The sequence below is a fragment of the Mustela erminea genome, chromosome 13, assembly GCF_009829155.1.
Source record: "Mustela erminea isolate mMusErm1 chromosome 13, mMusErm1.Pri, whole genome shotgun sequence".
Taxonomy (NCBI): domain Eukaryota; kingdom Metazoa; phylum Chordata; class Mammalia; order Carnivora; family Mustelidae; genus Mustela; species Mustela erminea.
In genome coordinates this window covers 17770089-17796143 of record NC_045626.1, presented here as the reverse complement: position 1 = coordinate 17796143, position 26055 = coordinate 17770089, and the positions used below count along the sequence as shown (strand labels likewise).

The window sequence follows — 26055 nt, the reverse complement described above, 5'->3', positions numbered from 1 at the left end:
TGTATTTATAAAGTAATGAACGGTCCGTTGAGCCAAGTTTGGGCTTCTGTCTCGCCCCGGGCACCTCCTTGCGCGAAGCCTTGCCCGGGGAGCCCGTGGACGTGGGCTGCAGCCTTCCAGCCTCGACTCCCCTCCCTCGGCTACCCCTCTTCCCTCCTCCATCTCTGGCCCTCCCCCCGCTTATTTGGGAGATTAGAGTTCATTAATTAAATCCTGTGCTTAGATCGAACTGTAACATTATTCCAATCACATTTATCTTACAGGCGGCGGAGGAGATGGCAGCCTCGCTGGAAACGCGCGGGGGAGCCTGAGCAGGCTGCCGGGGACGCACAGCGCGCTCGTTCGCCACGCCGCCGCGCAGACCCTCCATCTTCCTGCCCAGCCTCCTGGCCCTGCTCTGCCCTGTCTTGGGGGTCGGCTTCTCTCTAGGGCTCCTGCCCTTCCCCACCATCCCCCCTGGGCCTCCGCGGATCCCCAGCCCGGTCCCCCTCCCCCGCCACACACGCTGACACGCGCGCGCGAACACACACACACACACACTGACACGCCAGCGAGCTGCTGGCCGCTCAATGGACCGATTTCCCTGCTTCCCCTGATCTCAGCCCAGCCCGGGATGAGAAATTGCAAAATGGCCCGGGTCGCCAGTGTGCTGGGACTGGTCATGCTCAGCGTCGCCCTGCTGATTTTATCGCTCATCAGCTACGTGTCCCTGAAAAAGGAGAACATCTTCACCACTCCCAAGTACGCCAACCCAGGGGCGCCCCGAATGTACATGTTCCACGCGGGATTCCGGTGAGTGCGGGCCTCTATTTGAGCGCCCTCGGGTATCTGGCTTCTGGGGGTGGTGGGTAAGAAGGAGTGTTTGGGCTTCTCCCAGACACTTTGGGCACGATAATTGCGTGGTCCTTCCACTCCTCTCTCTGATTCTCCCTTCCCCCTCTCCTTTATTATTATTTTTTTAACCCCAAGCCCCTAAAAGCCGTTGTCCTAATTGATGTGATTGCATTTCTCGTATTCTTCCTCGTCATCCCTTCCCCCATTTCAAAAATGGGGGAGGGCTTAAGGAGAATGATGGTGGAGGGAGAGGCGATGTGGGGGGCGGGTGGGAGGGGGCGCTGAACCCGGAGATGGACGTGCGTGAGGTGAGCGCCTACCCGGTGCAGCGTCCGCGGACTCCACGGCCGGACTCCGGGCGGTCCAGGGCCGATTTAATGGCGCAGGCGCTGGATTCCCCTTGCGCTGTCCTCACTCCTCTCCCCCACGCCCCACCCCATCAAATGATGCGCGGGTCTATTCTCCTGAAGCCCCTGGGGTATTTTACCTCGATCCTTTCCCCCTGCTGCCACCACCGCTTCCCGCCCCCCCCCCCCCGCCCTTTCCGGGATTTCTGAATTTCCTCCGCCCTCTGCGGGAAGCGAGCCTCCTAAGGGCCGCCTACCCTCGCCCCTAGTCCAGTTCACCTCCGGGCGAGGGGCTGGACTGGGAAAGCGCACGGCTCAGCTTGGCGCAACTCATCGAGAACCGCTGCCTCTACCAGAGACCCTTAGGAGCTCTCCCAGGAGGACCTCCTGAGGGGCAGGTGTACTATCTGCAACCTGTGGTCCAAGCGGGCCAGAGGTGCGGAACCTAGAGAAGCCCCACCTGGGCTGAAGAGTGGAGCTGGCCTGCGGCCTCCAGGGGTCCCCAGCCAGGGGACAGGGAGTGAAGTCAGACTGGGCTCGGGAAGTAAGAGGTTAAGGCAGGAGCCCTCCCCAGTCTTCCCTTGAGTCTCCGGGTTCCTCTGCCCTTTCTCCAAAAATCAATTCGCCAGGACAGCCGGGGCGTCGCGGGTCGGACAGCGGAGGCGCGGCCGCTGTCCGCGGTGCTGACTCCCTAGTCCTCAGGGCGCATCATTCTCCAGCAGTGCGCCGGGCTCCCGCCCCTGCTCTCCGCGAGACGGCCATTTTATGGTCTCTCCCGGACCGGGAGGGATGGACAATGGAGGCGGATTTCCCTAGTTTTCTTTTCCCCCCTGGGTGTGTGTGGGAGCGGAGAGTGGACCAAATGAGAGAGCCTCAGGCGGGATGGAATCAGTGCGTGTACCAGGTGTCCCCCTCCAGCCCCCAGCCGCCTGGGCTTTAATGGCTACGTTGCTTCCCCCAGCTAAGGCCAGCACGTTTGTCTGTGTACTCATGCTCCTCTCCAGGTCACAATTTGCGCTGAAGTTTCTAGATCCGTCATTTGTGCCCATTACGAATTCTCTGACCCACGAACTCCAAGAGAAACCTTCTAAGTGGACATTTAATCGGACAGCGTTTTTACATCAAAGGTAGGATAGGGGGAAACGATCCGAAAGGTGTTTTTGAATTCTGGAGTTCAAAAAAACAAAACAAAACAAAATGATCCAAAACAACAAAAATCTATCCCCCACCCCGAGGTGTTATTTGCATTGTCTTCTTGGCCTGACTGCACAAAGGCAGGTTGGGAACACTTTATTATGTATGTAGTGTCCCCTCAAAAAGAAAACATCAAGAAGACCAAATGAATGTAAGAGAAAAAGATATTTCCAATATCCCCCCTAACCTGGCCTTAATTGAACACAATAATTTATAGTTAACATGCACGGGTAATACTGTCAAAGCCATCTACTAAAAAAAGCGAATTAGTTAAAAATAAATTTAAAAGTTAATTGCCTCAAGACCACCCAACAATACATTTCAGTCTCCTTCTGAGGGAAAAAAATTAAAAATGAAATAAAATAGAATTGCTTCACCCTGAAATACACAGCAAATACTATAATCCATCCCTATCAATTACTAGTGAAAATCTTGGCCCAAATATATGCAGGTATCGAAGTTCAGTTTTGTTTTGGTTTCCCTATTTGTTTTCATTAAACCTTTACAGGCTTTAACATACTGTAAATGCTACCTAACATCATTTTTATAGGTTGTCTTGTAACAGCCTCATTTATACATGAGGGAGTTTACGTGTATGTATGTTGTGGGGTGTGGGGAGGAAGGATGAGATTTATTCAAATTTATTATCCTGAGTGATTTCTGGTCTCCTCTTCGCAACCCCAGATAAGTCACTATGCCTTCCTTCTTGGTGGGATTATTATGCTGCTAAATGGAATGTGAGCCATCTAGTGTATTCATTAGGGGTGTGAATACTTATTTTACAGATACTCATTTTACCACTCATTTATAGCGTTGTGTTTGTTCTTAGCATTTGTAGTTACCACACTTGTTTTTATTTTAAGCTAATGACAGAATTAAAACAAAGTCACTAAATATCTAAGGTGTCATGAAAATATGGTTTACTTGAAAAGCTGATATAGCCATGTGATTAGTATTAAAATGTTTAGAATTGTTTAATCAGAAATTACTCTGTGGCAGTGATTAATATGAAAACCAAAGAAGTGGCTTTCTTTTAAAATATTGGGGTTTTAGTCCAATATTAATTTTATAGACAACCCTGAAAACTTTAATGATAGTACACATTTTACTTTCCTTAAAACATCTTCCTAACTGAATAAAAATTTTCTTCCTACACTAGGCCATGTGACCCAAATGACCAGTCAGAACGATATTTCCTTCTCAAAACCTCCTTCCTTTCAATCCAGTTATTAGGAAGTCTTTACTTTTCCCAGTATCCTTTTAGATTTACTTTACATTTATAGCAGGCAAAGAATAGTTTGTAAAGACAACATAGGTAACTTTGGAAGTTCTAGATTAAAGCTTTCAGCTTATGTGGCTTTATACTCTGACAAACTAATTTTTTAAAATAAAATTCCAGGTTAAGTGATGATACACACATTTAGTTTCAATCCTGCTGGTTTTTAGGGGGAAAAAAAACCCACGGGAAATTCACAGTGTGATTTCTTAGAATTAGTACCAAAGTAACATGTTACTGGTCTCTCTTAAATATTTTAAATAGCTGAAACTTTAAGAGGAAATGCTTAATTTTACCTAAAGCTCAACATGAAAGCAACCTGAAACTGGTGCTAAGTGTCACCTTTGCCTTGTTTATCCTCTATGCATATCCTCTATGCATACACTTTCAGGGTTTATCATGGCCTTTTTTTCTAAGGATTAACTTACTCCAACTAAATTGTGTTTCTTTATAATCAAGTAGGAAACTGTTCTTGTTTCATTATTCAAAGGACCTTAATGAGATTATCATCTCACTTCTATTAAATATTCAGCTACACTCACTGATACTACCACTTCCATATTGTAATACTAGATAGTACTATAGTGACTCATATCTATTTGGCTCTTATTTGGACACCAGCGATATCTGATATTCCTTGAACACTGCAGTCCAATAGCAAACAAGTAGTCCCTAGTTACAAACTCTAAGTCACTAATGTTTGTACGTTAATGTGAGCTCTTTGGAGCCTGTGTAATTGTCTCCCTGTATTTTCTGACACAGTTCGGCCTATGCCCCCCCCCCCAACCCCGATCAAATACACTTTTCATGTAGGACAGAAAACCACAGAATGGCAGCTAAAACTGTGAGTTAGAACATTTACAAGGATTGAAGGATTATAACCAGAACTTGACTGAGAAATTAGCACGTCTGTCCATTCTGAAGCAGTCCTTCCCCTCACAACCACAATTACTATGAATGTATAATCTTTCTTGGATACAATGTACTTACGATTCTTGTCTGAATGAAATGGCAGCGTAAGACATAAGATGCAAAATCAATTCTTTTGAATGGGATGCATTTAATGAATTTCTTTTCATTTTAGGCAAGAAATTCTTCAGCATGTCGATGTAATAAAAAATTTTTCTTTGACCAAGAATAGTGTTCGGATTGGACAACTGATGCACTATGATTATTCCAGCCATAAATACGTTTTCTCTATTAGCAATAACTTCCGATCACTGCTTCCAGACGTGTCACCCATTGTGAATAAGCATTTTAATATTTGTGCTGTGGTTGGAAATAGTGGGATCCTGACAGGGAGCCGGTGTGGACAAGAAATAGATAAGTCAGATTTTGTTTTCCGTTGCAATTTCGCCCCTACGGAGGCTTTCCAAAGAGATGTTGGAAGGAAAACCAACCTTACCACCTTCAACCCCAGCATTCTGGAAAAATATTACAACAATCTTTTGACCATTCAGGACCGTAACAACTTTTTCCTCAGTTTAAAAAAGCTCGATGGGGCCATTCTTTGGATCCCTGCGTTTTTCTTCCATACTTCAGCAACTGTTACCAGGACATTAGTTGACTTTTTTGTTGAACACAGAGGTCAGTTAAAGGTCCAATTGGCTTGGCCTGGAAATATAATGCAACATGTCAACAGGTGTGTATATTTTATTGCCTTTAAGTCTTATCCCACCAGATGGCAAATGAGTATTGTAATCTCTTGGGGGTGGGAGGTATCCGGTTAGTTACCTGTGGTTAGCTTAGAACTTTAGGGCAAACTCTTACGTTTTTGTAAAGAACGAATGAATCATTCTAGGTAAGAAGTGCAATCTTCTATCCCCAGCTGGTAACCGAGTGCCAAATGGGGGGATTGGTGTTTCATCAGCCTCCCTTGTCTTTTCCCTGTCTCCCTCCCTTGGTGGCAAGCCTAACAAGTAGTCATAGAAACCCCCCAAAATCAAGAATTTTCTTCAAATGGATGGCTAGGTCCCCATAATGTCGATGGCGAAATTAGGCAAACCAAGCAGTTTTCTAAAAAAAGATGCAATTGACTTAAAATGCCTCTTTTTATTTGATATTTGGGAGTTTTGTCGATGTCCAAGATTAGAAAAACACCTAGGTAGATCACAAATTGTATAATCGGCCTTTATCAGTTGGGATTTCAGTGCCAAAACATGTGAAGAGTATTTTATGAGCTTGTTGGTATCCCTTATAATTTGATAGAGAGATTGACCAGAAAGGCAATATTTTCATCTATTCTGATGAGTCTTAACTCTGGATGTACACTAGAATCACCTGGAGAACTTAAAAAAAAAAAAATACTGTTGCCTGGGCTCTAGTTCAAGGGATTCTAATGTAATTTATCTGGATGTAGGAGGCGAGGGTCCAGGTTCCCCGCTTTTCTTAATAACTCCCCAGATGATTCTAATATATAGTCAGAATTGGGAGCCACTAATCCAGGGCATTTTATAAAGCAAAATTAATTGTAAGACTCATTTTCCTTTAAACCATCTGGGGAAACTACCTCAATCCTAATATCCCCTGTGTAAGTAGCCTCCATGTCCTAACATACTGTCCAGATCATCCTAAAAGTTAAAGTGGGTTCTGGGAGGACTGGCAACCAGGGAATTCAAAGAATTTTTGTCCCCATCCTGTAGTCCTCTAAGACCTCCCAAACGTAAGATCTGTTTAGTTGACCTCTCACAGAAGGACGAATCATCATCTAATAAAGTGGTATGTATCTAACAGGTAGGGTTAGGACCATAATGTGCAGCCCAAACTGGAATTTTGTCTTTGCAAGAAGGAAGGTGCTATTAATAATTACAGCAGGATAACAAACATAATTTGGGGCTGTCCTAACTTCCTGGAATGTATGGTCATCTTTTTGAGAGGTAATATAGCCCAACTCCTAAGTTTAAAGATGAGTTTACTGAGATACGAAGAAAAGGAGTTATTTACAACAGGTCACTGACCCAAATGGGCAAAAACAGAATTTGAAGCCAGGCTTCCTGCTAACCTGTCCTCCTGTGGTCTTTTGACCTCCTCGTTTTGCTCCCCTCTTGCTGTAGTTAAGTTTGGCCATACCAAAAGTATCAGAAGTCATTCTTACTCCTTAGGTAAGAAGATTGAGACTAAACTTCTAAATTTCAACTGGAATGGGGAATGATCTGTGTGTGAAGCTTTTCAGTAGTAAAGAAGGAACTACACGTGCTTAGAAACTTCAGGAAATGGGCCTGGTGTGGCCTACTCTGCCCCCAGCTTTCCCAAAGTGCTGTGGAGTTAGCGGTAATGCTTCACAGCCACTCAGGCTTGAACCAAACACATTGGTTCAATGAAAACTCGAAGGAAATACAGTCCATAGAAACCTGATTCATGAATAGTTTCATTTTGATGCATAGTCAATGATACACAAAAACACACACACACACAGACTCCCTGTGGTCTCAAATATGTGGTGGTATAGGCAGGAAGCTTCAAGCTACTGTCTAAATATGGAAGGAAAAAATAGCCATAATTTAGCATTTTTTTTTAAAATTCAGAAAGTGTTCAAATACTTTTCTTAGGCCCTGCCATGCTAAAGGAGGGCTCAGGACCACCTAGCTAGACAACAACGGAACAGGGAACATGACTTTTTATAAGAAGGTGTGGAAAAATAAGTCCCACACTCTTTCTAAACCAAAGAAGAAGGATTTAATCTCTAGATTTGGGGAAGAAAGGGACACAGGAGGTGCCCTTAGATTAAACAATCTCCTCCCCACTTCCAAGGGCCCTTTGTGTATGAGAAGCAGAGTCATTCTCAGTGCTGGCCTTCTGAGCTGTCACCACTGAGGCAGAGCCACGGCTCCTGAGGACAGCCGGGGGTAAGGGCTGGCATGGAGCAGGAACGGCCTACATGGTCACACAGAAGCTTGTGCTCAGGAGGCTCCGGGGCCTGGTTTAATGCTCAGCTACCGCCCCCTTGAAATTCTCAGTGCTTTGCCCTGGGTCTCACGAATTATGTAGCCAGTCCTGCCCAGAGTTGTTCTGTGGTCTAAAAGACAGACTCAAGGCTGGTACTATTTCTGGGGGAGGAGTAAAAGGCAAGGACTATTTAAGTTCCATATACAAATCCACCTCCCAGCCCAGTCACGGTGACCTTCTCGGAGTGGAACCAACACTGGCCTCTGAAACCACGTGTACTTATTATTCCGCAGGTACTGGAAAAACAAACATTTGTCACCCAAACGGCTGAGCACAGGCATTCTTATGTACACCCTGGCATCAGCAATATGTGAAGAGATCCACTTGTATGGATTTTGGCCTTTTGGATTTGACCCCAACACAAGGGAAGATCTTCCATACCATTACTATGACAAAAAAGGAACCAAATTTACCACCAAGTGGCAGGAGTCCCACCAGCTGCCTGCCGAGTTCCAGCTGCTGTACCGAATGCATGGGGAGGGGCTCACCAAGCTGACTCTGTCACACTGTGCCTAAGACTCGGAACAGCAAGTGCCAAACGGCCATTTAAAAAGTGCCCCAAATAAAATGGAATAGTCTTCAGAATAGAACCCTAGAGATTTCCTTATAAAGATTGTCTGCCATTGAAAAGCAAAGATGGCATCTCTCCCTCCTTTTGCACTGCTCTTTTAAGGGTCTTGGCAAGACAAACGAGTTGAAGCCACATGATTTAAACTTGATTGATAAAGGGAATGTTGCATCTGGAACTATGCTGCTAACGAAACAGTGTGAAGTATTTTCGTGTTTGTATTTTGATAATAAATGGCCTCCCGTTTTTTTATGAGGATGAGAGCTGTAGTTCCCGCAGCTTTGAGATATGGTCCTCATAGTTTGGGCAGGATTTCAGTTTTGCCTGGGTGGGATCGGACTCTTCAGAATGGAAACAGACAAACAAAAGAATCGTTTGCATTGCTCATCTCTCACTCTCTCTCGTTCTCACTCTTGTTCTCCATCTCTTTCCCTACAACCCTCCACCTGCCCCACCACTGCGGAGTTTAATAATTTGCTAGGAATCCTATTAAATTAGCTTTGCCTGTATGTGTTGCATCTGTACTTGTTTGATGTGTTCAAAGCTCTGGGTAACTTTGATGTTTCATGACCGACTGACGAAATCATGCTGGATCCCCTTAGGATGACTTTGATAAGATATGCCTCTTATGAAGTTCTCAGTGGCCTGCGCAGTCATTCCAACTGCAGAGCGGTGCCTCCGTGGTGAGTGGCATAGAAATCAGTGCATCCTTCCCTATCATAAAGAAAATTCATGTCGTGGGTGGCATTGCGTCTCTTGACGTTAGTGCCGTTTACGGCAAATCATTCTATCGCCACATCTGCAAGCACATTCCAGCCTGAGTCTGGTGCCTCCCACAGTCTCAGCCCAAGCGCTGGGCCGGGAATTCTCTCTGAGCATCGAGGCAATGAGTCAGCTTAAGAGTCTGGAACACATAGAGGAAAAGGAAGAATGCTGAGAAGTTGTTATGGAATCCTGTGTACCCTAAAGCCTTGTAAGCCTGGTGCCCTTTCAGAGTCTTTGAAATGCAGGTGGGTTAGAACAGAAGAGAAGATTTGAAGTTGACCAGGACAGGCCCCATGTGAACAGGCTGAGGTGAGGTCACACTCAGCATCCTTGTGTCCACCAGCACCTCTCAGAACTTGTTGTTCCCTGCAAGACACTTGGAGACTGTGGCTACTCCCTTTTCCCACTGGAATCTGCATGTCTAAATCTATATATCTAAAAATTAAGCATTTCATAAGGAAAAGCCATTGGGTAATAGGAGGATTTGATACAAAATAACCCTTGGAATTTGAGCTGTCTAGCCCTGACATGAAGGAATTAGTTGGCCATTTTCTTCTTTTATGATATCCGCCTCAGAAGTAGAAATCACACCACTCCCATCCCTGGCTTTTCACTGAGCAGCACTTGGTTGTTCCAGTTCAGACCAAAGTCTGGCCAAGTTGATGTTAAATTTTAATAAGAGTTTCTTTCTTCTTTCCAAATGCCAGTGAAGCACATTTGTAATACATCTGGGTGGGGTAGCTTGTTCTTTTCCAGAAATCTCATTCTAGATTGCTTGTTATGTTACAAATCTGTTTGAAATAATTGCTTTAGTTCTGTCACCAGCTCACTGTCCCTCTTTGGGAAGGTATCACCATCCCCAAAGTTAAACCGCATACAGTAAGAAAAGACATCATTCTTAGGCTCATCTGCCTTCTGGTCCGAAAGGGCAGCTGTCTTGTTCTCATGTTTTTCAGAAAGCTCTTCAGAGCAGCTTCCATTGGTCCAGATGGTAACTAGTGAAAGAAAAACTGTACAGGTTCGAATGTGTTACCAATCGGGACACACCTTAAAAGGCTGTATGAATGGCAATCCAAATAGACAGGAAAAAGAGGAATGGATGTTTCAAAATGGGAAACATTAACACAGCTCAATACCTGAAAAAATTGGAAGAGGAGACAGTAAAAAACATTTTTAAATTCACTGATATCATTGGATGGGCATCAAAACCCCCCCATGCTTGTCCTCGGTCACTGTGAAGAGGACAGTACTCCAGAGCCTGTGCTGTGCTCTGTTAGGATCATTGCAAGATTGATAACCGACAGAAGTGTTTAGTTGGCTCTTCTAAGCACTTAGTTCATTTGGTTACAGCTAAGTGATATAAATGCCAGTGTTACACGGGCCAGATCCTGACTCTAGAGTTTTAATCCCAATGTGCCCATTAGATTTCCCTAAATATAAATATATAGACACATTGAACCAGGCAGACTGAAGGAGCAAAAAGACCAGAATCCCTAAAAACAGGTTATTGTACTTTTAAAGTAGACCTCATCATAATGCCATTTTTGGTTTGCAGGTTTTTTGGGTTTTGTTTTTTTTGTTTTGTTTTGGTTTGGTTTGGTTTGGTTTTTTGTTTGGTTTTGGGGTTTTTTGTTTTTTTTGTTTTTTGTTTTGTTTGGGCTTTTTTTGTCTTTTCAAGTTCAGGAAGATGTTTAACATCTCACGCTGCTCTTGGCTCCGTCTTAACATCAGAGTGAGAGGACTTTTCCATCTTCCAACATCATTTCATCTGTCGCTTTCACAAGAACTCAGAATACTGAGGGAACAGGCTGGTTTCCCAGAACCAGAGGGCTTAGAGATCAGGCTTATCCTGTTTCCAGGCATGACTTTCTGGAACTGATCCAAAAGACCACCCTTCCCTTTTCTTCAGAGATCTCTGAAGAAAGCCTCCGGCCATGCCATAGTGATTAACCACAAGTCTCATACCTTATAAATTCTTTCTGCACAGCCTATATCCCTCCTGTTGCAAAAATTAGACCCCGAGTGTTGGTAAAGCATCTATCCCAGTTTTCAGCATGTAGTAAGCACTCAATATATGGCAGCTTTTGCTGTTGTTTCTTTTGTTCGTTGTACCCTTGACCTATAATTCCAGCACAGAGAAACTCAGCCTCTAGCTGATCATACGCCCTCTCTTCTTGTTTTTAAAAACTGTTTCAAAGATCAAACCTATATAACCACCGTCGCCACCAAAAGAGTTGGCAGGTCCCATGAGTCCTGATTCAAAAGGCGGTGGTATAAGTAACCAGAACTCCAGGGCTGTGTGGTTAAGAGCAGTGAAATGGGCAGACAGGACTATTAAGTCCCCCCACCCAATTCAACCCAGATACAGACCCCTGGCTTGTGTATTGCCCTTGCTTTATTTGTTCTAGGCTAAGTGCATCCTTTTGCCTGGGATCCTCACAGCAGAATTCACCCTCAGCTCTTGCAATAAATTTCACCACAGAACCCTCAAGACCATGTATGTATGATAACAACACAAATGACCACATCAGTAGTGGAGAGAAAAAAGCCCACATTTCATGACCAGCTTAATGCCAGTCCCTCAACCATATTTCATTGGTTGTTCTGAGAGTCATGTGCAGACATTTAAACCAGGGGACAGAGAGCTAAAATGAGATACCAAGACTTCCTCCCACACCCAGATATCTTCCCCACATTCGCTGATTAAAAGTTACAGTTCCTCTGCCTTTGCTTCCACGTCTCAAGTGTCCTTGACCATTGAAAAGTGCTGTGTTCAGTAGTGTTGTGTGCCTAGCAGGGCTGACTGTGACTGCCGTACCATTTGCCTGTGACCTTGATGTCAGGCGTGTGACCATGGGGCTGCCAGCCAGGACGTGCAAGGGGAGAGGTTCCTCGGCCTCCTTGTGCCCAGGCCTCTAGTTATCCACGAATGTGAGTGCCATGACTAACCTAATTTGGTGGGGAAGTTAGAGAAGGGAAGAGCTTTTTTTCTGACTTTGGGCTAAGCAGTAGTTATTAGGAACTCTCAGATGCAAAGAAAGCTTAACCTGGGGCTGGAGGAAGCAGAGATGGAATTGTAGAACCATAGGCTACGGGAAGTCAAGGAGCCTTTCAGCCTCTCTAGTCCTAATCTTTGATGCTACAAATGAGATATGGAGAAATAGGGAGTCTAAGTGATTTTCCCAAGATTGCACAGACTATCAGAAGAAAAAGTGTGACTCCTCCTCTCCTCCATATTAGTATTAAGTGAAGGTGGGCCCAAAAAGAATGTATTATAGTCTGGGGTCCTCATGGTACAGAAAATAAGTCAGACTGTAAAGGAGGAAAATGTATTCTCTTCTTCCCACCCTAGAAAAAAAGTATTTATTTGTCATTGTAAAGCAGTATTTATTTGTTGCCTAGGCATACAACAGCCCACTGGTAATCACCTACGTTCTCGCCTGAAATGAGAGAAAACCCCCTTGGTCGATCATGATTCTGGTAAATCACAATTTAGTTATTAACAGTTCATATTTGATGGCTGGAATGTCATCCAGTAATTCAGTGTTCACCGTATCAAACCTTGTCTTAGCAATATGGATGTATAATTTGAAGCTGAATACTAAGAAGAGTCATGTACTTCTTTTTAAATTTTTTATTCAGCTTATTTAAGCTGGAAAACACCCCCAAACAGTTCACTTGTTGCATTGTTCCATGTGTATTATTTTCAGCGGGGGTCCGTTAAGATCAGGAATACATTCTGTCAATGCTTTCCACATGGTAATTTCAACAGCAGATTTTGCATTATTGCGTTAGTTCAATATACTAAGAAGATGTGCAAATAATAGTGAATGACATTGAGCTGAGTCTTCATGTGCAAAATAACAGACCAAGCAATTTTCTGTATAAACCTGGATCCTTAAGTCCTTTTCCTCTGACTGTTTAAATGTGCCAGGCAAAAGTATCAGCTTCTACTTCTTCCTGAATATGCAGAACTGTCCTTTTGCTTACGAAGATTGTTGGGACTGTGTGTATGTGGCTGAAAACCCAGATGGAGCATCACAGGTGCCAGAGACTTAAAGCCCCTGGGCCACCTGCCTGACCTATCTGGGCTCTGTGGCCCAATTAATCAAGGCCACGGGTGAATTGACACCAAGGACCAAAATGACTAAATACGCCTCTCTCGCTCTGATTGCTTTGCCACATAGACATAACATTGGAAACGGGAAACATTTTAGAATGTTATTATTGTATTACACAGTATTTCCTAAAATTTGTTTTTATTGTGTTGACTTATTATTGAAGATATGTATTTTAATAGATGTTTTTATCCTCAATGCAGCCCATTCTCATGTTGTTAATTACAGTGGAATCACAGTGAAGAGCCTGTCGCAGAAAAGCTGACTCCAATCTGAGATTACAATGGGTTTATGGGGTTAGGACCTGGATTATGCGGCTGATCCACCAGCAAACAAAGCTGTAGGACACGAGGAGCTCTTTAAGACACAACTCTGGCACCCCACCCCAGACCTTTGACTCAGAATGTCCTGGGATAAGCTAAGCTTTCAAAGATTCCCAGGTGATTCTGATGTCGCCAGCATTTGGAAACAAATAATATATAGCGAAATCATATAGACCAAGTTTTGACCAGAGTAGCTGAATGCTTATCACTCCTCAGGCAATTAAGTATCACATCTGTTCCTTGAAGTTATCATAATACACAGCTATACAGACACAGTCTTAGTGACTCAACTATTCAACTGTTTTGGCTGAATTGACCTGTCACTAATTTGTAAGCAAACAGTAACTGGTTAATTTAGTCAGAATGGATACACGCCTCAAGACAGCTGGAGTGAGGGACATAGCTTTAATATACTTTGCCCCAAGGCCAGCAGTTTATAGTTCACTTTTGATATTTCAGATGAAGAGGCAGATCTCAGGTCATTCATCTCTACAAACAGATAGACTGAGAAACAGGGATGTTAAATGATTCATTCAGATTCTACTTTGGATGTCATTCCCAGAGCCTAAACTATTCCTGAAGGGGTCTGATTTCTCAACTGACAGGTAATGCCCCAAATGCAAAGATCCTCAGGTTACAACAAAACCAATCAAAAAAAGGAAATGCAAGAAAGTTAAAATTCTAAGACCAATTGAGTATAAAATTCCAGGAGCAGCTGAGCTAGCGGTCTCTGGCTGCCCTGGGCCAGCCTCTGCTGGATAAGGTGCCACCGTGCTAATGAAGCTTTGGTCAGGCTCCTTTTGCCAGCTGTGCACATGCAAAGCCTTCAAATTATACATCATCAGAGACACCAAAGGGCTCCTTTGATTTTCTTTCTGGGGAACTCAGACGATTGTAGCTCTTTGGCGTGCTGCTAACCACGTAACAGCTGGCTCTGGAGAAGGGGGAGCCCTGACCTACAGGACTGCTGATCCCCATGGTATCAATACTCTCGGCATTGACCGTTTCAAGCTACGAACTTACTGTTAACCAGGTGAATATGTAACAACATGCTTTCAGGAGCCACTAGGAGCTGGTGCAAACCCGGGACTGCCTGAGCATCTTCTGAGTCAGAAAGAACCAAACAGGAGAGGCTAGCAGCGGCTTTGGAGAAACTCCCAAGTGCCCCCTCCCCGCAAGGAGGCATTTCTACTCCAGTTAAATCTACTACTTTTTAGTTTACTATTGGGTCCTTGAGGCTAAGGACTCTAAGATGTGCAAAATATTTCCTAGCCATGTGACTCTTAAGAACCTCTCAACAGACCACTCCGTCCTTTGGGTGAGCTTCCAGGTAAACGTTCTTTAATTTAACTGCCAGTTCCAACCATGTTTGGCTGATCTTTCCTTATATCCTATACCCCATTGCCTGTTTCCCCAAATCTCTCATGTTCCTGGTTCACTTGCTCCTCATTCTCTGACACAGCACCCAGAAATCAGTGCCTGCATGGGAACAGGGGAAGAACAGACATCCATCCAGTAGTTTCAGCTGGCCCCACCACACCTGCAGAGGCTCCATGGTTCAAAGGTCTCTGTCCCACCAAGGGACATCTGCTAAGCCTCAGGCCCAAGGTTTGAGTATGCTCTCGGCTGGGGTTTTTTGCCCACAGAAAGTTTCTAATGGATAATAAAGACCACAAATAAGACCACCAATGGGTAAACTTTGTAGAGGGAGCCATCAGGTGACCCTCGCCCTTAGCTATGCTAGTGGAAGGCTGGACCCCGGGAAAAACTACCAACAAACGTTTGGCCACTGACGTTCTCTGAGCATTGAGCAGTAGTACGACAAATTTTCTTCTTCTTCCCGCTGGCTCTAAGTGAATGCCCTACTTAACAGAGTGTTTAGAAATCAGACACTCTGGTGAGCCACAGGACAAGCTTTGTTTGCAAATTAAAGGTTTTTCTGATGGAAATCATTCTTAGGTAGATTTGATTCAATCCTTTGGAAGACAACACTGGAAAAAGAATGGATTTAATTCTTTAAACATCATAAGTGGACATGGGCTTTTATTCTGTAGGTAGTAAATCAAAATTAGATCGTAACAGAGAAAATCTACTTTCCTTATTGTAGTAAAATATCCTTCAGGGTCTGTAAGGCATTTCTAGACTACAGATGTTTGAAACTCAACTTGAACACGGTCTATCTTATGTTTAAAAGGCCAGGGTAGCCCTCTGTTTTCTGCACTCTTTAACAGTCTTTGAAACGAGCTTGCTTCTTTGTACTGAATAAGCTACCTTTTGTTTTAAATAAATCAGGTACCCGCTCAGAGGTTTTTCTGTATTCAACAAATTGCATGTAGCCTTGGCACAAAATATACCTTCATTCCCTGTTGTTGTTGGTTGTTTTTTTTTTTTTTTGTGGACACCAGAGAGATAAGTCCATAGCTACAAGCAGAAAGGACTTGACAGTAGGCCCCATTTTATTATGAACAAATTCACAGCAAAACCAGCCTTGAGGAGCCAGTCACTCCCACAGTAGTTTTCGCTAAGGAAGTCGGTTAGAAACATTGTAGATGAGATGAGAAGAGAGGTTAGACCGACGTGCAGACGGGGGATGAAGTCACTGAAGTACTTCCAAAAAGGAAAGGGGAAGTTTCCCTCTGAAATCTGGAACCTAGGTTATTTTGCAAGGCTTAGAATAATTGGTCTCCAGGTCAAAACACCCTTTAACCACATTTCAAAATCCAAATCTAAGCCCTTATTATGCAAAAAGCAGCCTGACAGCCAAGAGCCCCGGGAGGGGTTTATTGATGATTTGAGATCCAACCACCAAGCATCAGCAATTAGTGCTGACATCCTCCCGGGACCCAGAACAAAATACTGAACCATCACCACGCAGCCTCGTATGTTCACAGAGGAGAGTCAACTACGCGCACAGCAGAACGTCCCAGCTCTAGACATTTTCTCAGGTCTAGATTCCAGATCGACATCTTCAACATGGTGATGAGTCGGCCGAGGTCGGGAAGGTAGCAAATGATTTACCCGCCCAGCTAGTTAACGGCAGTTAGAGTCCCGGGTCCCCCAACCGCGGACTCTACTTGAGCACACCTTGCTGCCTCCGGGAAGCTAACGATCCATTGCAAAGCATAAATCAGAGATCGAGACAAAAGAATGTTTGTGATACCTTCTCTCAATTGACCTCCTTGGTTTCACCACTTCATTTCAGCATCCTTTTAAAGAATGTTGTACCGAGGTAGAAGGAGGAACAAAGCTCTTTTCAGAGTGATGATGAAACCAAAAGGTGGGAGAAGAATGAATGTAAGTTACTGAAGAAATGAGCAAGAAGCACGCGTCAGGGAGAAGAAAGGCTTCCTATACCGTCACAACCCTAACCCTCCCCTCACACACTTGATGCATTTATTTTGGAAAATGCCGTTTTACGCTGAGAGACTGGCATTGAGGAGTTCGCTCCTTCTCAACTACATCAGAAGCATCCTTGCTCTTGGGGAGAAGCTGCGGCCCTTCGGATCCGACCCCCTCCCCTGGGACGGGCAGCCTCAGCGGTCCTGAGAAACAAGGTGCCAGACGGACGGGGCCACGGAGACCTGAAAGGAGCCAGCGCTGCTGGACTGAGGAACATGTAAATAGCTTCCGCCTTCTTGGTAAACAAGGATAACCGTCTTTCTTTTGTAGAGGTGATCGTGTGTACCTTGTGACTGTAGTGTGTGAAGAAAAACGCAGTGATCTGCTTCGACAGCTCCCCAGATGTACCTGTTCCGTGTGAATATGCCTGCCTCGTTGCCTCATGTGCCAAACACAGTACTGAATGCGTTGTTTTTGAATAAACTCTTCTAGTGTGCATTGGGAAACATGGCTGGGTGTCTCTGTCCCATCTGGGAGACCCTCCCACCCCCGCCCCCACACGAACATGCTCCATCTGATGCAGAGGTTAAGCGTCCCTCCTTTTGTTCAGTCCCCGTGTTTTGAGAAGTTCTCCTCGGAGAGGTGGACCATGCCAGGAAGCTGGGCTTGGCTGCCTTCAGCCATGAAGGAGCAGCAAACAGTAAAAGCGCCCCCACGCACCATCCTTCCATAGGTCCCTGATGCAAATCATGCAACAGGCCTTCAACATTATTAATGATAATACATTCGTCTTAAGTGTACAGTCACACATGCTACTTAAGTTCACCAAGAGTCAGGTGGGAGGGCCACTGAGGGAGTTGGTCCCTGTCGCACAGACAGTGGTGGAGTTAAAATGAGACTGCAGTCCGATGCCAGTTCTCTCCTACCTCTTCACCCTTTCTAGTCTCTCTTCAGGCCACCTTCCCACAGAGCCTTCCCTCAGTGTCCCCATCAGCCTCCATCCCTTTACATGGTTTTATTTTTCTTCATAGGATTTTCTTTCCTTGGGTTTTTTCCTAAGATTTTGTTTATTTTAGAGAGAGAGAGAGCGTGCGTGAGCAGGGGGAGGAGCCAAGGGAGAGAGGGAGGGAGAGACTCTCTGAGCACGATGAGCAAAGAGCCTGACTCAGGGCTCAATCCCGCGACCCTGAGATCGCGACCTGAGCCAAAACCAAGAGTCAGATGCTCAACCAACTGAGCCACCTAGGAGCCCCAGCATTTTCTTTCCTTGTTTGAAATGACAGTATTTAATTACTCCATTGTCTGCATCTCCCTCTTATTATAAGCTCTGCCTTCTGCAAAGTATGCAACTTCGCTTGTCTTAATCATACCCTGCTCCCAGTGCCGATAGCAGTACTGGAAGCTGAGTAGGCTATCGCTTCATCTCTGTTGGATGGATGCATGGATGGATGCATGGATGGATGCATGGATGGATGGATGGATGCATGGATGGATGGATACACCAGAATCTGTATGTCACTTCTCTTTTTCATCTCCCTTCCCATCTTGATGCCTACACCACAGACACCAAAAGTCCTCACTCTGTTCTGACTGAGCTGCCTCAAGGCCATGAATATTATGTGTTGACTGAATGAATGAATCGTCCTAGGAACTGTTTTTCTCAACATTCCTGCTCCAACATCAAGAATGTTCCAGCATATTCATGCATCAAAGTGCATCCTGTTCCTTTACTTCGTTGATTATAATTTCAAGCAAAACAAGAAATCGTATAAGGTAAAAATATCACATTAGGAAGACCCTGCCTTTAGGAAACAGGGTCCCATCTGGAAGAGCCAGCTGTAACGCTCTTTAATTCACACTGAAAGCTCTTCTTGGTCACTATGTACAACATGGACAGGACAGGAACAGGATACAACATCACAATGCTTATCCCGAAAGAACTTACAGTTCAACACATTATAAGAGAATATCTTTCATCCTGGGCAGTGCCAGGGAATGTTGGGATGCAGGTAAGGGACATAGAAAGGGGCAGACAGAAAAAAGAATGGCCCCATTAGGGGCGCCTGGGTGTCTCAGTGGGTTAAAGCCTCTGCCTTCAGCTCAGGTCATGATCCCAGGGTCCTGGAATCAAGCCCCATGTCCGGCTCTCTGCTCAGCAGGGAGCTTGCTTCCCCGCCCCCCTCTCTGCCTGCCTCCCTGGCTACTTGTGATCTCTGTCAAATAAATGAACAAAAATCTTAAAAAAAAAAAAAAAAGAAAGAAAGAAAGAAACGAAAAGAAAAAAGAATGGCCCCATTAAGGGCGTCTGGGTGGCTTAGTCGTTAAGTGTCCACCTTCAGTTCAGGTCATGATCCCAGAATCCTGGGATTGAGCCCCACATCGGAACTCCCCCTCAACGGGAAGCCTGCTTCTCCTTCTCCCACTCCTCCTGCTTGTGTTCCTCTCTCACTGTGTCTTTCTCTGTCAAATAAATAAATAAAAATCTTAAAAAAAAAAAAAGAGAAAAGAATGGCCCCATTAAAGTGAACACAATAAAAATTATAAAGGCCAAATGTAAATACTTAAAGCTTCTATTTTCTGAAAACTACTATTTTCTGAAAACTACTTGCCAGTTTGATGATTACCTGCCCCAACAGAGAAATGGTAAGTTCTTCTAAAACAAAGCACTTCACAAACTTTGGCAAAACATGAAATTGACACCAAGTTTATTGCAGGCTCTCTTTGCCTGGGGCTGCTTAGTACAAATTAAATTTTAAAAGTAGATTTTTTTTTTCCCTAAGAAAATGCATTGCCACAGCTTGATCAAGACAAAGAGGATTAAGGAAACCCCACTCATAAAAGGACGAATCTGACCCAACACTCCCAAGCCAGTCAAGGAAGTAGGCTTTCTGCATCAGTGGAAGCAAGGGCTCAGGCACCCAGCAGGCCTTGTGCAGGGTCTAAGGGCTGGGGGTGGCTGACACCCGCCTCAACAACTGACCTATCTTCCATTTTGAGTGTGCGTTTCTTAGTGAGCGAGTTAGCATGACAAAGGCTGATCTGAACAGTGTGACACGTCACTTAGTTATAGGTGACCGGATTCAGTGAATTCAAAGCTCTCATTTCCAGATGAAGAAACCAAGACTCAGGGGAGAAAGTCACTTGTCCAAAGGTACTCTGCTAGGAAGCAATGATTTAAGTACTTTCAGCTCTTCTGGGAAGTAAAAGAAGAAAACTACTTTTCTATCAACCAACATTCTTAACTCTCAATGAAGTATTGGATGGGACAGTCTGCTCATCTGAAGCTAACTCTTTTTTCTTCATATCATAAAAATATTCTTTGAAAAACCATTAGGAAATAAAGATAAGCAAAACTATTTAAAAAACACCTAAAACGTTGACCTGATTCACCTGTGTGCTTCTTCTATACCATGCATCTGATGTGTTTTCTGCCTTTTCCCCACTTCAAAATATACCAAGAGCATCTTTCTCTGTCATTAAATATTCTTTGGTAAGCTCACAGGATGAAAGCATTTATTTAACCCATTTTCTATTGCTGTTTCAAATTTAAGTTTAGGTTCTTTGTCATTATTCATCACTGTAAACTGTGCTTTGATGAACATCTTTGTAACAATGTTTGAACCTCCACGATAATTTCCCTGAATAATCCCTTGAAGTAGATTTTCAAGAGACATGAAAAAATTTTGCAAGAGGAGTGTTTTTGAAAGGCAGTCAGAAGTGTTCAATGGAAGGTCAATGACCAACTTTCTAAATCTTTATTTCCCTAGAAAACTTTAAAAGGCTTAGAAAAGGCAAAAAGGTTAGGAGAAAGGCATATGTCATCACCAAGGATGACTTCCTTCAAACAGCGGTAATGCCTTTTTATGTACTATATTAGCATAAATAAATAAGCTACGGGTGTGTGCTACTTCCATTCAGTTACTGCCTCTCCTGTTCAGAAGAAAGGAGACCTTCACACATTTAGAGAGAAAGCCCATCCAATTGCTCTTCATTGCTAATCAAATAAAAAGCACCCAGGACTATCTAGGAAAGACAAACCTTCAATACAATGATAGATAGCTCTCTCCCTTATTCCAAGAGGATGTTTATTGCTTACTCAATCCTACCAACCTAATAATGCTTCCAATTCACATTAAGTCCAAGAACCCAAAATGAGGAGATGAACTAACAATCTACCTTGAGGCTACACAAATCCTATAGATCAGTTGTTTTTGTTGAACTTTCTTTTAATCAATATCTCCACTTCTATAGGAGAGATATGACTCTAAGTAAATGGAAATATGAACACATAGACTTTCAAAGCAGATGTGTTAAGGGTGGCTGAAGAGAGGAAATCACTATAAAATTCCCTATTCCCCATCGCTGTCCCTCTATTAAGTAAATCTGTATTTGCACAAAAAATATATATTAGTACATGTATTAATCACTGTCGGTCTTACAGTCTCTGTCGCAACCACTCAACTCTGACATCACAACATAAAAGCACCAGAAATGATACATAAATGAATGAGTATGTCTGTGTGCCAATAAAACTTCATTTACAAACTAGGCAGCAGCCAGATCTGGCCCGTGGCATTATGGTTTGCCAACCCTTGCTTTAAGTAACACGTTCTTTATGTTAAATATTTCACTTGACAACCTCCATTGTATTCATTTCCTAGGGTTGTCATAATAAATTACCACAGTATCCATGGTTTAAAGCAATAGAAATGTATTCTTGAAAGTTCTTAAGACCAGAAATCTGAAATCAAGATATCAGCAAGGTTGATTCCCTCTTAAAGTTCTGAGGGAGAGTCACCTAGTCTCTCTCCTTGCTGCTGGTGCCTGCCAGTAACCCCGGTGTTCCTTGGCTTATAGGAACATAACTCAGTCTGCCTCCATCTTCACATGGCCTTCTCTGTGTGTCTATATCTGTTTTCCCTTCTCTTCTCTTCTGAGGGCTTGCCATTGGGTTTGGGGCCCACCATAATTCAGAGTGATCTCATCTCAAGATCTTTACCTCAATGACACCTGCAAAGACCTGTTTTACAAATAAGGTCACATTCCAGGTGGACAGAACTTTTGGAGCCACTCACTCAACCTACTACATCTGTTTACATTATAACCGTGCCCACCAAGTCATCTGGGGACCCGTAGAGAAGTGACCATGGAACACAATTCTCTGATGCAGACTCAGATGTGCTGTGGGGGTCATTTTCCCCTTTGAAGGTAACAAACCCATACAGTAAAAGTCCAAAAGCATTATTGGGTGGTGGAAGCTATGTTCTCAAATTACATGTATAAAGCTCTCTAGTCTATAGACAGTAAATGGATGTGTTTCCAACAATGGATTCAGAGACAAATCAAACATCACCTCCAAAATCAACAAATCCTCAAGATGTTACTCGTATACAAGAACTCATTCCAACACCCTAGAGATGCTCAGTGCCAGGGAATCTGATCCAGTGCTAAGTGAGTTTTCTGGCTGGGGGACATGCAACCATATCGAAAGTTAAAAAAAAAAAAGTGTGTAGTGAAAATACAAAAGTTGACCAACCTATGACATGAAGTGATAAGTTCAGAAGAAATGTCTAAAATGGTTCAGGAGACACAGCTGTTCAACACTTAAAGATCAATTTAACTCATTCTCGTCTAGCAATAGATATCACAGATACATAGATATAGATCTAAACAACTTTACTCACAAACACTAATATGTCTGATTTTGCTTCCAGAAACCTTTGTGACCTGATCAGCAAACAAAGCCTGGTGGCAACTAAGGTGGAAATTTAGTTGGAGACATTTTTCTCAGAAATGGAAACGATCATGCACAAAATGGAGAGGATCTAAAGGCGGGTGATCGAGCGACTTAAAGGAGAGAAAAGTCAGAGTTACATAGAAAGTCAGAAACTGAACACATAGATTTGTTTTGTCCTTTTGGAAGTATTACATCCTCCAAAATAGGACATTTACAGCACAAGAAAGTTTTCTGCTTTAAGTATGTCAGGACCAGAATGACTACTTGGAGCCTGCATTCTTGGGAGACAAAATTCACAATTGTGAAGGCTTCTTATAAGAAATGGCCCAAATGGTGTTTCCTGTAGGGAGCTGAGTGTTCCCAGTGAGGAGACATTCTCCCCTTTCCCAAGCCCTGAACTTGGATGGCCTAGATCAGAAAATGCTGGTCCAGAGAACACACAAGTCCAGTCTGTTCTCACTCTCTGATCCAGCCCTAGCTAAGGGAGGGTATTTTCCATGTAGATCAAATACTCAAGCAGGGACAACCAATGATGGAAGAGGTAAGTTCAGTAAGACCTTGGTATAAAAGGAAGAGGGTTGGGTTGACCTGGCTACTCCCTGAAGAAGAGACTCATCTAACTACCAACCGGGGACAAAGGACCAGAGAACTTTGTCGTTCTCTTTAACCTTTGTAATTCCCTATATTTCCTTTGCCACCTGCCTAGGCTATTTCTCCACTGTGGGTAGAGTTAACTCTGGCAGCCCCTTTAAATGGCCCCCGCATGCTGCTTCAGGGAAGTTCTCCCCATCTGCTTTCCTTCTGAGCACATGACCTTCCTCACATGGCAACTCCCCACAGTCCCCCTCCTACTCAGCTCCCAGCTTGGTGTCCTCATTCCAACTCCAAGACTTTCCCTTGGTTTCAAACCAGGGATTGCCCTTGAGATGCAAGAGCCGTAATAGCCTCAGACTTGCGATGGGGTTCCCTGGGACAGGATTGGGCAAGCCCACGGTGCCCCCAAGCCGCAGCCCATGTAAGGAGAGAATTATGAAAATAAGCCTGGGTGCTGGGAATGAGGAGCCTGGCCCTTGTTGGCTGCCAGTTTGGAGGCACACAGGAGAAGCTGAATGGATCACACAGGCAGCAGCACTGTGATGAAGAGAGAAAAATAAACTTAGTCTCTCTGCAGAGGGGGAAAGTGGCCACAGAAAGAGATGAAGGAAGCCGGAGAGGTCAGATAGATTCCTGACAGCCTCGTAGAAAAATGACATCTTCAGAAACCTAGTTGTGATTTTGCATTCCCAAAAGTGTTCAAGTGAGGCGAGTCAACTCTTGTTGTTAAACCGCGGAGATTTGGGGGTTAATTTATTACCAAAACATAACCTAGCTCACTTAAATTAATACAGTATGTTAGACTTTACACTTCTATTTTATTTTAAAGATTTTATTTATTTATTTGAGAGAGAGAAAGAGAGCATGAACTGGGGAGAAGGAGCAAAGAGAGAGGGAGGGGGACAAGCAGACGTCCCCTGAGCAGGGAGCCTGATGCCAGGCTCGATGGCCTGACCTCAAGTCAGACACTTAACTGACTGAGCCACCCAGGCACCCCTAGACTTTACACTTTTACAAATAGATGTTACCAAAAGACGGTGTACAAACAGAAAGTGTCCCAATTGAACATTCCCGTATCCAGCTACAGACCCTAGCTCCTCTGATAAGGCTTGCGTTCCCCACTGAATTCTTTTCTTCTTAAGTAAACAGCTCCGAGGAGTTAGCACATACTACTTAATTTCAGAATGAAGCTCGCTGGCTGGTAGAGAGAGTTTCAGGAGTAGATACATTCAGAAATCCCTTCAGATATTCCATGATGGCTTTTCTCTCACATCTGTACCTAGAAGGCTAGATACCAGCATCTTACTTAACAGTGGTTATCACTGCATGGTGCTATTCTGGTACCTTTTCATAATTGTCTACATTTTCTCCAATAAACATTTCTTTTTGTGACTTGAAAAAAAAAATGTTTGATTGTTTTGTTTCTTCTTCCCACCAAAAAAATGCCATGATTCCATTCAGGATACAATTAAAAACATCCCTCATGGGATATGGAAGCCTTAGGTGTGGCTCAGCCCCACCCCTTAGCAACAGCCATGACTAGATGAGGCACTTGGAACCAAAGTGAGGTGTCTTTATTCATCAGATAAAATGTTCAACCAATCAGAAGCTAAACAGTTAAAACCCCTAGGCCCACTCATTTTCACAGCCATACACAGGAATATCAATCTCCACAGAGAGCTGTCCCAAATAACCCACTTAGGCTGAATACCAGTGGTTCTCCATGAATACTCCATGGCATTCCTTATACTCCCTATAGGGGAGCCTATAGACCAGGAGCTAGAAGCTCCATGAACCACGACCAATAGCACTTTGAGACCTGGCTCAAAGTGGGGAGTGAGGAGGGACATGCGCCCTTGTATATTTCCTTTCCTCCATTTAGAAAGACGATGCTGAGGGATGGCACTTCCCAGATGAATGGACACTAAAGGTATGGCTTCTCAGATCAACAACCGGAAGATATGACATTGGAAGGAATTTCAGGGGCTCAGAGGAGTGATCTGACTTCTACTGAGTCACACAGCCAGTGAATGACAGGTGCAAGCCAGGAGCCTAAGTCCCATGAATCTTACTTAGCACTGGGCCCCTTTGCATGACTGTGCTAAAAAAAAAAAAAAGCATGGGGACATCAGAAACAAAGGGCCTCCCTGCATCCCTGTGGGCCTCCACCTCCTCTACCGCTCTCTACTGTGGCCCTATTCAGCTTTTCCTGTGCACGACTGTGCTGGACGTGGCTTTCCGACTTCTCTAATCAAAAGGCACAGGTTTAGAGATTTGAAACAACCACTGTTATGCTGTAATTAGTAATGAACTTTCCAGCTTCCAACAGCAACAGTAAAAACACAATGGAGTCCACTGAAAATTAAAATCAAGAAAGCGTTTAAAAAATTAAAACAGAGTAGATTTAAAGGAACTATATCACTTGGTAAATCAGGTCACTGAAGCTAATTCTAATTCCTCCTGATAGATGAAAAGGTAATAGTGGGGTAATAGGATGCCTTGGAGAAAGAAATTTACATCTTATCACGGAGCTTTCAGAACAGGGATGCTTAAGCTGGGTTCACTAAGAAACCAACTATCCAGGTTTGTATGGAACTGTCCCAATTTTAGCATTAGAACTCCTAAGTCATGGGAAACGGTCACTCATTCTACAAAGAATTCAAGAGGTCCCTGAATCTGGATGGGAAACAAATTACCTCTCAATTTGATTAACCTCCAACTAAAATTAACAAATTGCATTCAATAATGAAAGTAAGCAACAAATCACAGTGATATTAGCAATATCACTGCCCTGATAAACAATAGAAATTCCAGATATTTTCATATCAACTTTCAGCAGACATCTTAAAATATCATATGTTCATCACTATTTTGAAATGGACGGGTATTAGAGACACCACTAAATCTTATTTAATGTGTTAATCTAAGAAATATATATTACTAAATCAAAAATGTTTTTGCTACTTTGATAGTCATATGCCATACAACTGCATTTCCTTTTTTTTTTTTTTTTGG

The 26055-nt window shown here is 43.7% G+C and overlaps 1 protein-coding gene and 1 long non-coding RNA gene across 4 annotated transcripts in view; one reads left to right on the top strand and one right to left on the bottom strand.

The window, feature by feature from the left end:
* The first annotated feature begins 250 nt into the window (after positions 1-250).
* ST8SIA3 (ST8 alpha-N-acetyl-neuraminide alpha-2,8-sialyltransferase 3) lies at positions 251-8673 on the top strand. Of its 2 annotated transcripts, XM_032310835.1 has the most exons (4): positions 251-792; positions 2186-2308; positions 4736-5293; positions 7830-8673. In XM_032310835.1, the coding sequence occupies exons 1-4, from the start codon at positions 614-616 to the stop codon at positions 8110-8112; spliced, it is 1143 nt and encodes a 380-aa protein (XP_032166726.1). In that variant the 5' UTR covers positions 251-613; the 3' UTR covers positions 8113-8673. The 2 variants fall into 2 exon arrangements, with proteins under 2 accessions (XP_032166726.1, XP_032166727.1); XM_032310836.1 differs by lacking the exon at positions 4736-5293 and having other exon boundaries at positions 518-792.
* LOC116572103 overlaps positions 5182-26055 on the bottom strand; it is a 56964-nt gene continuing 36090 nt past the window's right edge. For both annotated transcript variants that reach the window (XR_004278125.1, XR_004278126.1), the window contains one exon: positions 5182-5265. This is a non-coding gene — a long non-coding RNA (uncharacterized LOC116572103). The remainder of the gene's footprint in view (positions 5266-26055) is intronic.

Excerpts from the sequence above, each read along its gene's own strand:
- ST8SIA3 (XM_032310835.1), top strand. The coding sequence starts at position 614 with ATGAGAAATTGCAAAATGGCCCGGGTCGCCAGTGTGCTGGGACTGGTC. Across the intron at positions 793-2,185 it reads ATGTTCCACGCGGGATTCCG|GTCACAATTTGCGCTGAAGT; the intron begins GTGAGTGCGGGC and ends GCTCCTCTCCAG. Across the intron at positions 5,294-7,829 it reads ATAATGCAACATGTCAACAG|GTACTGGAAAAACAAACATT; the intron begins GTGTGTATATTT and ends ATTATTCCGCAG.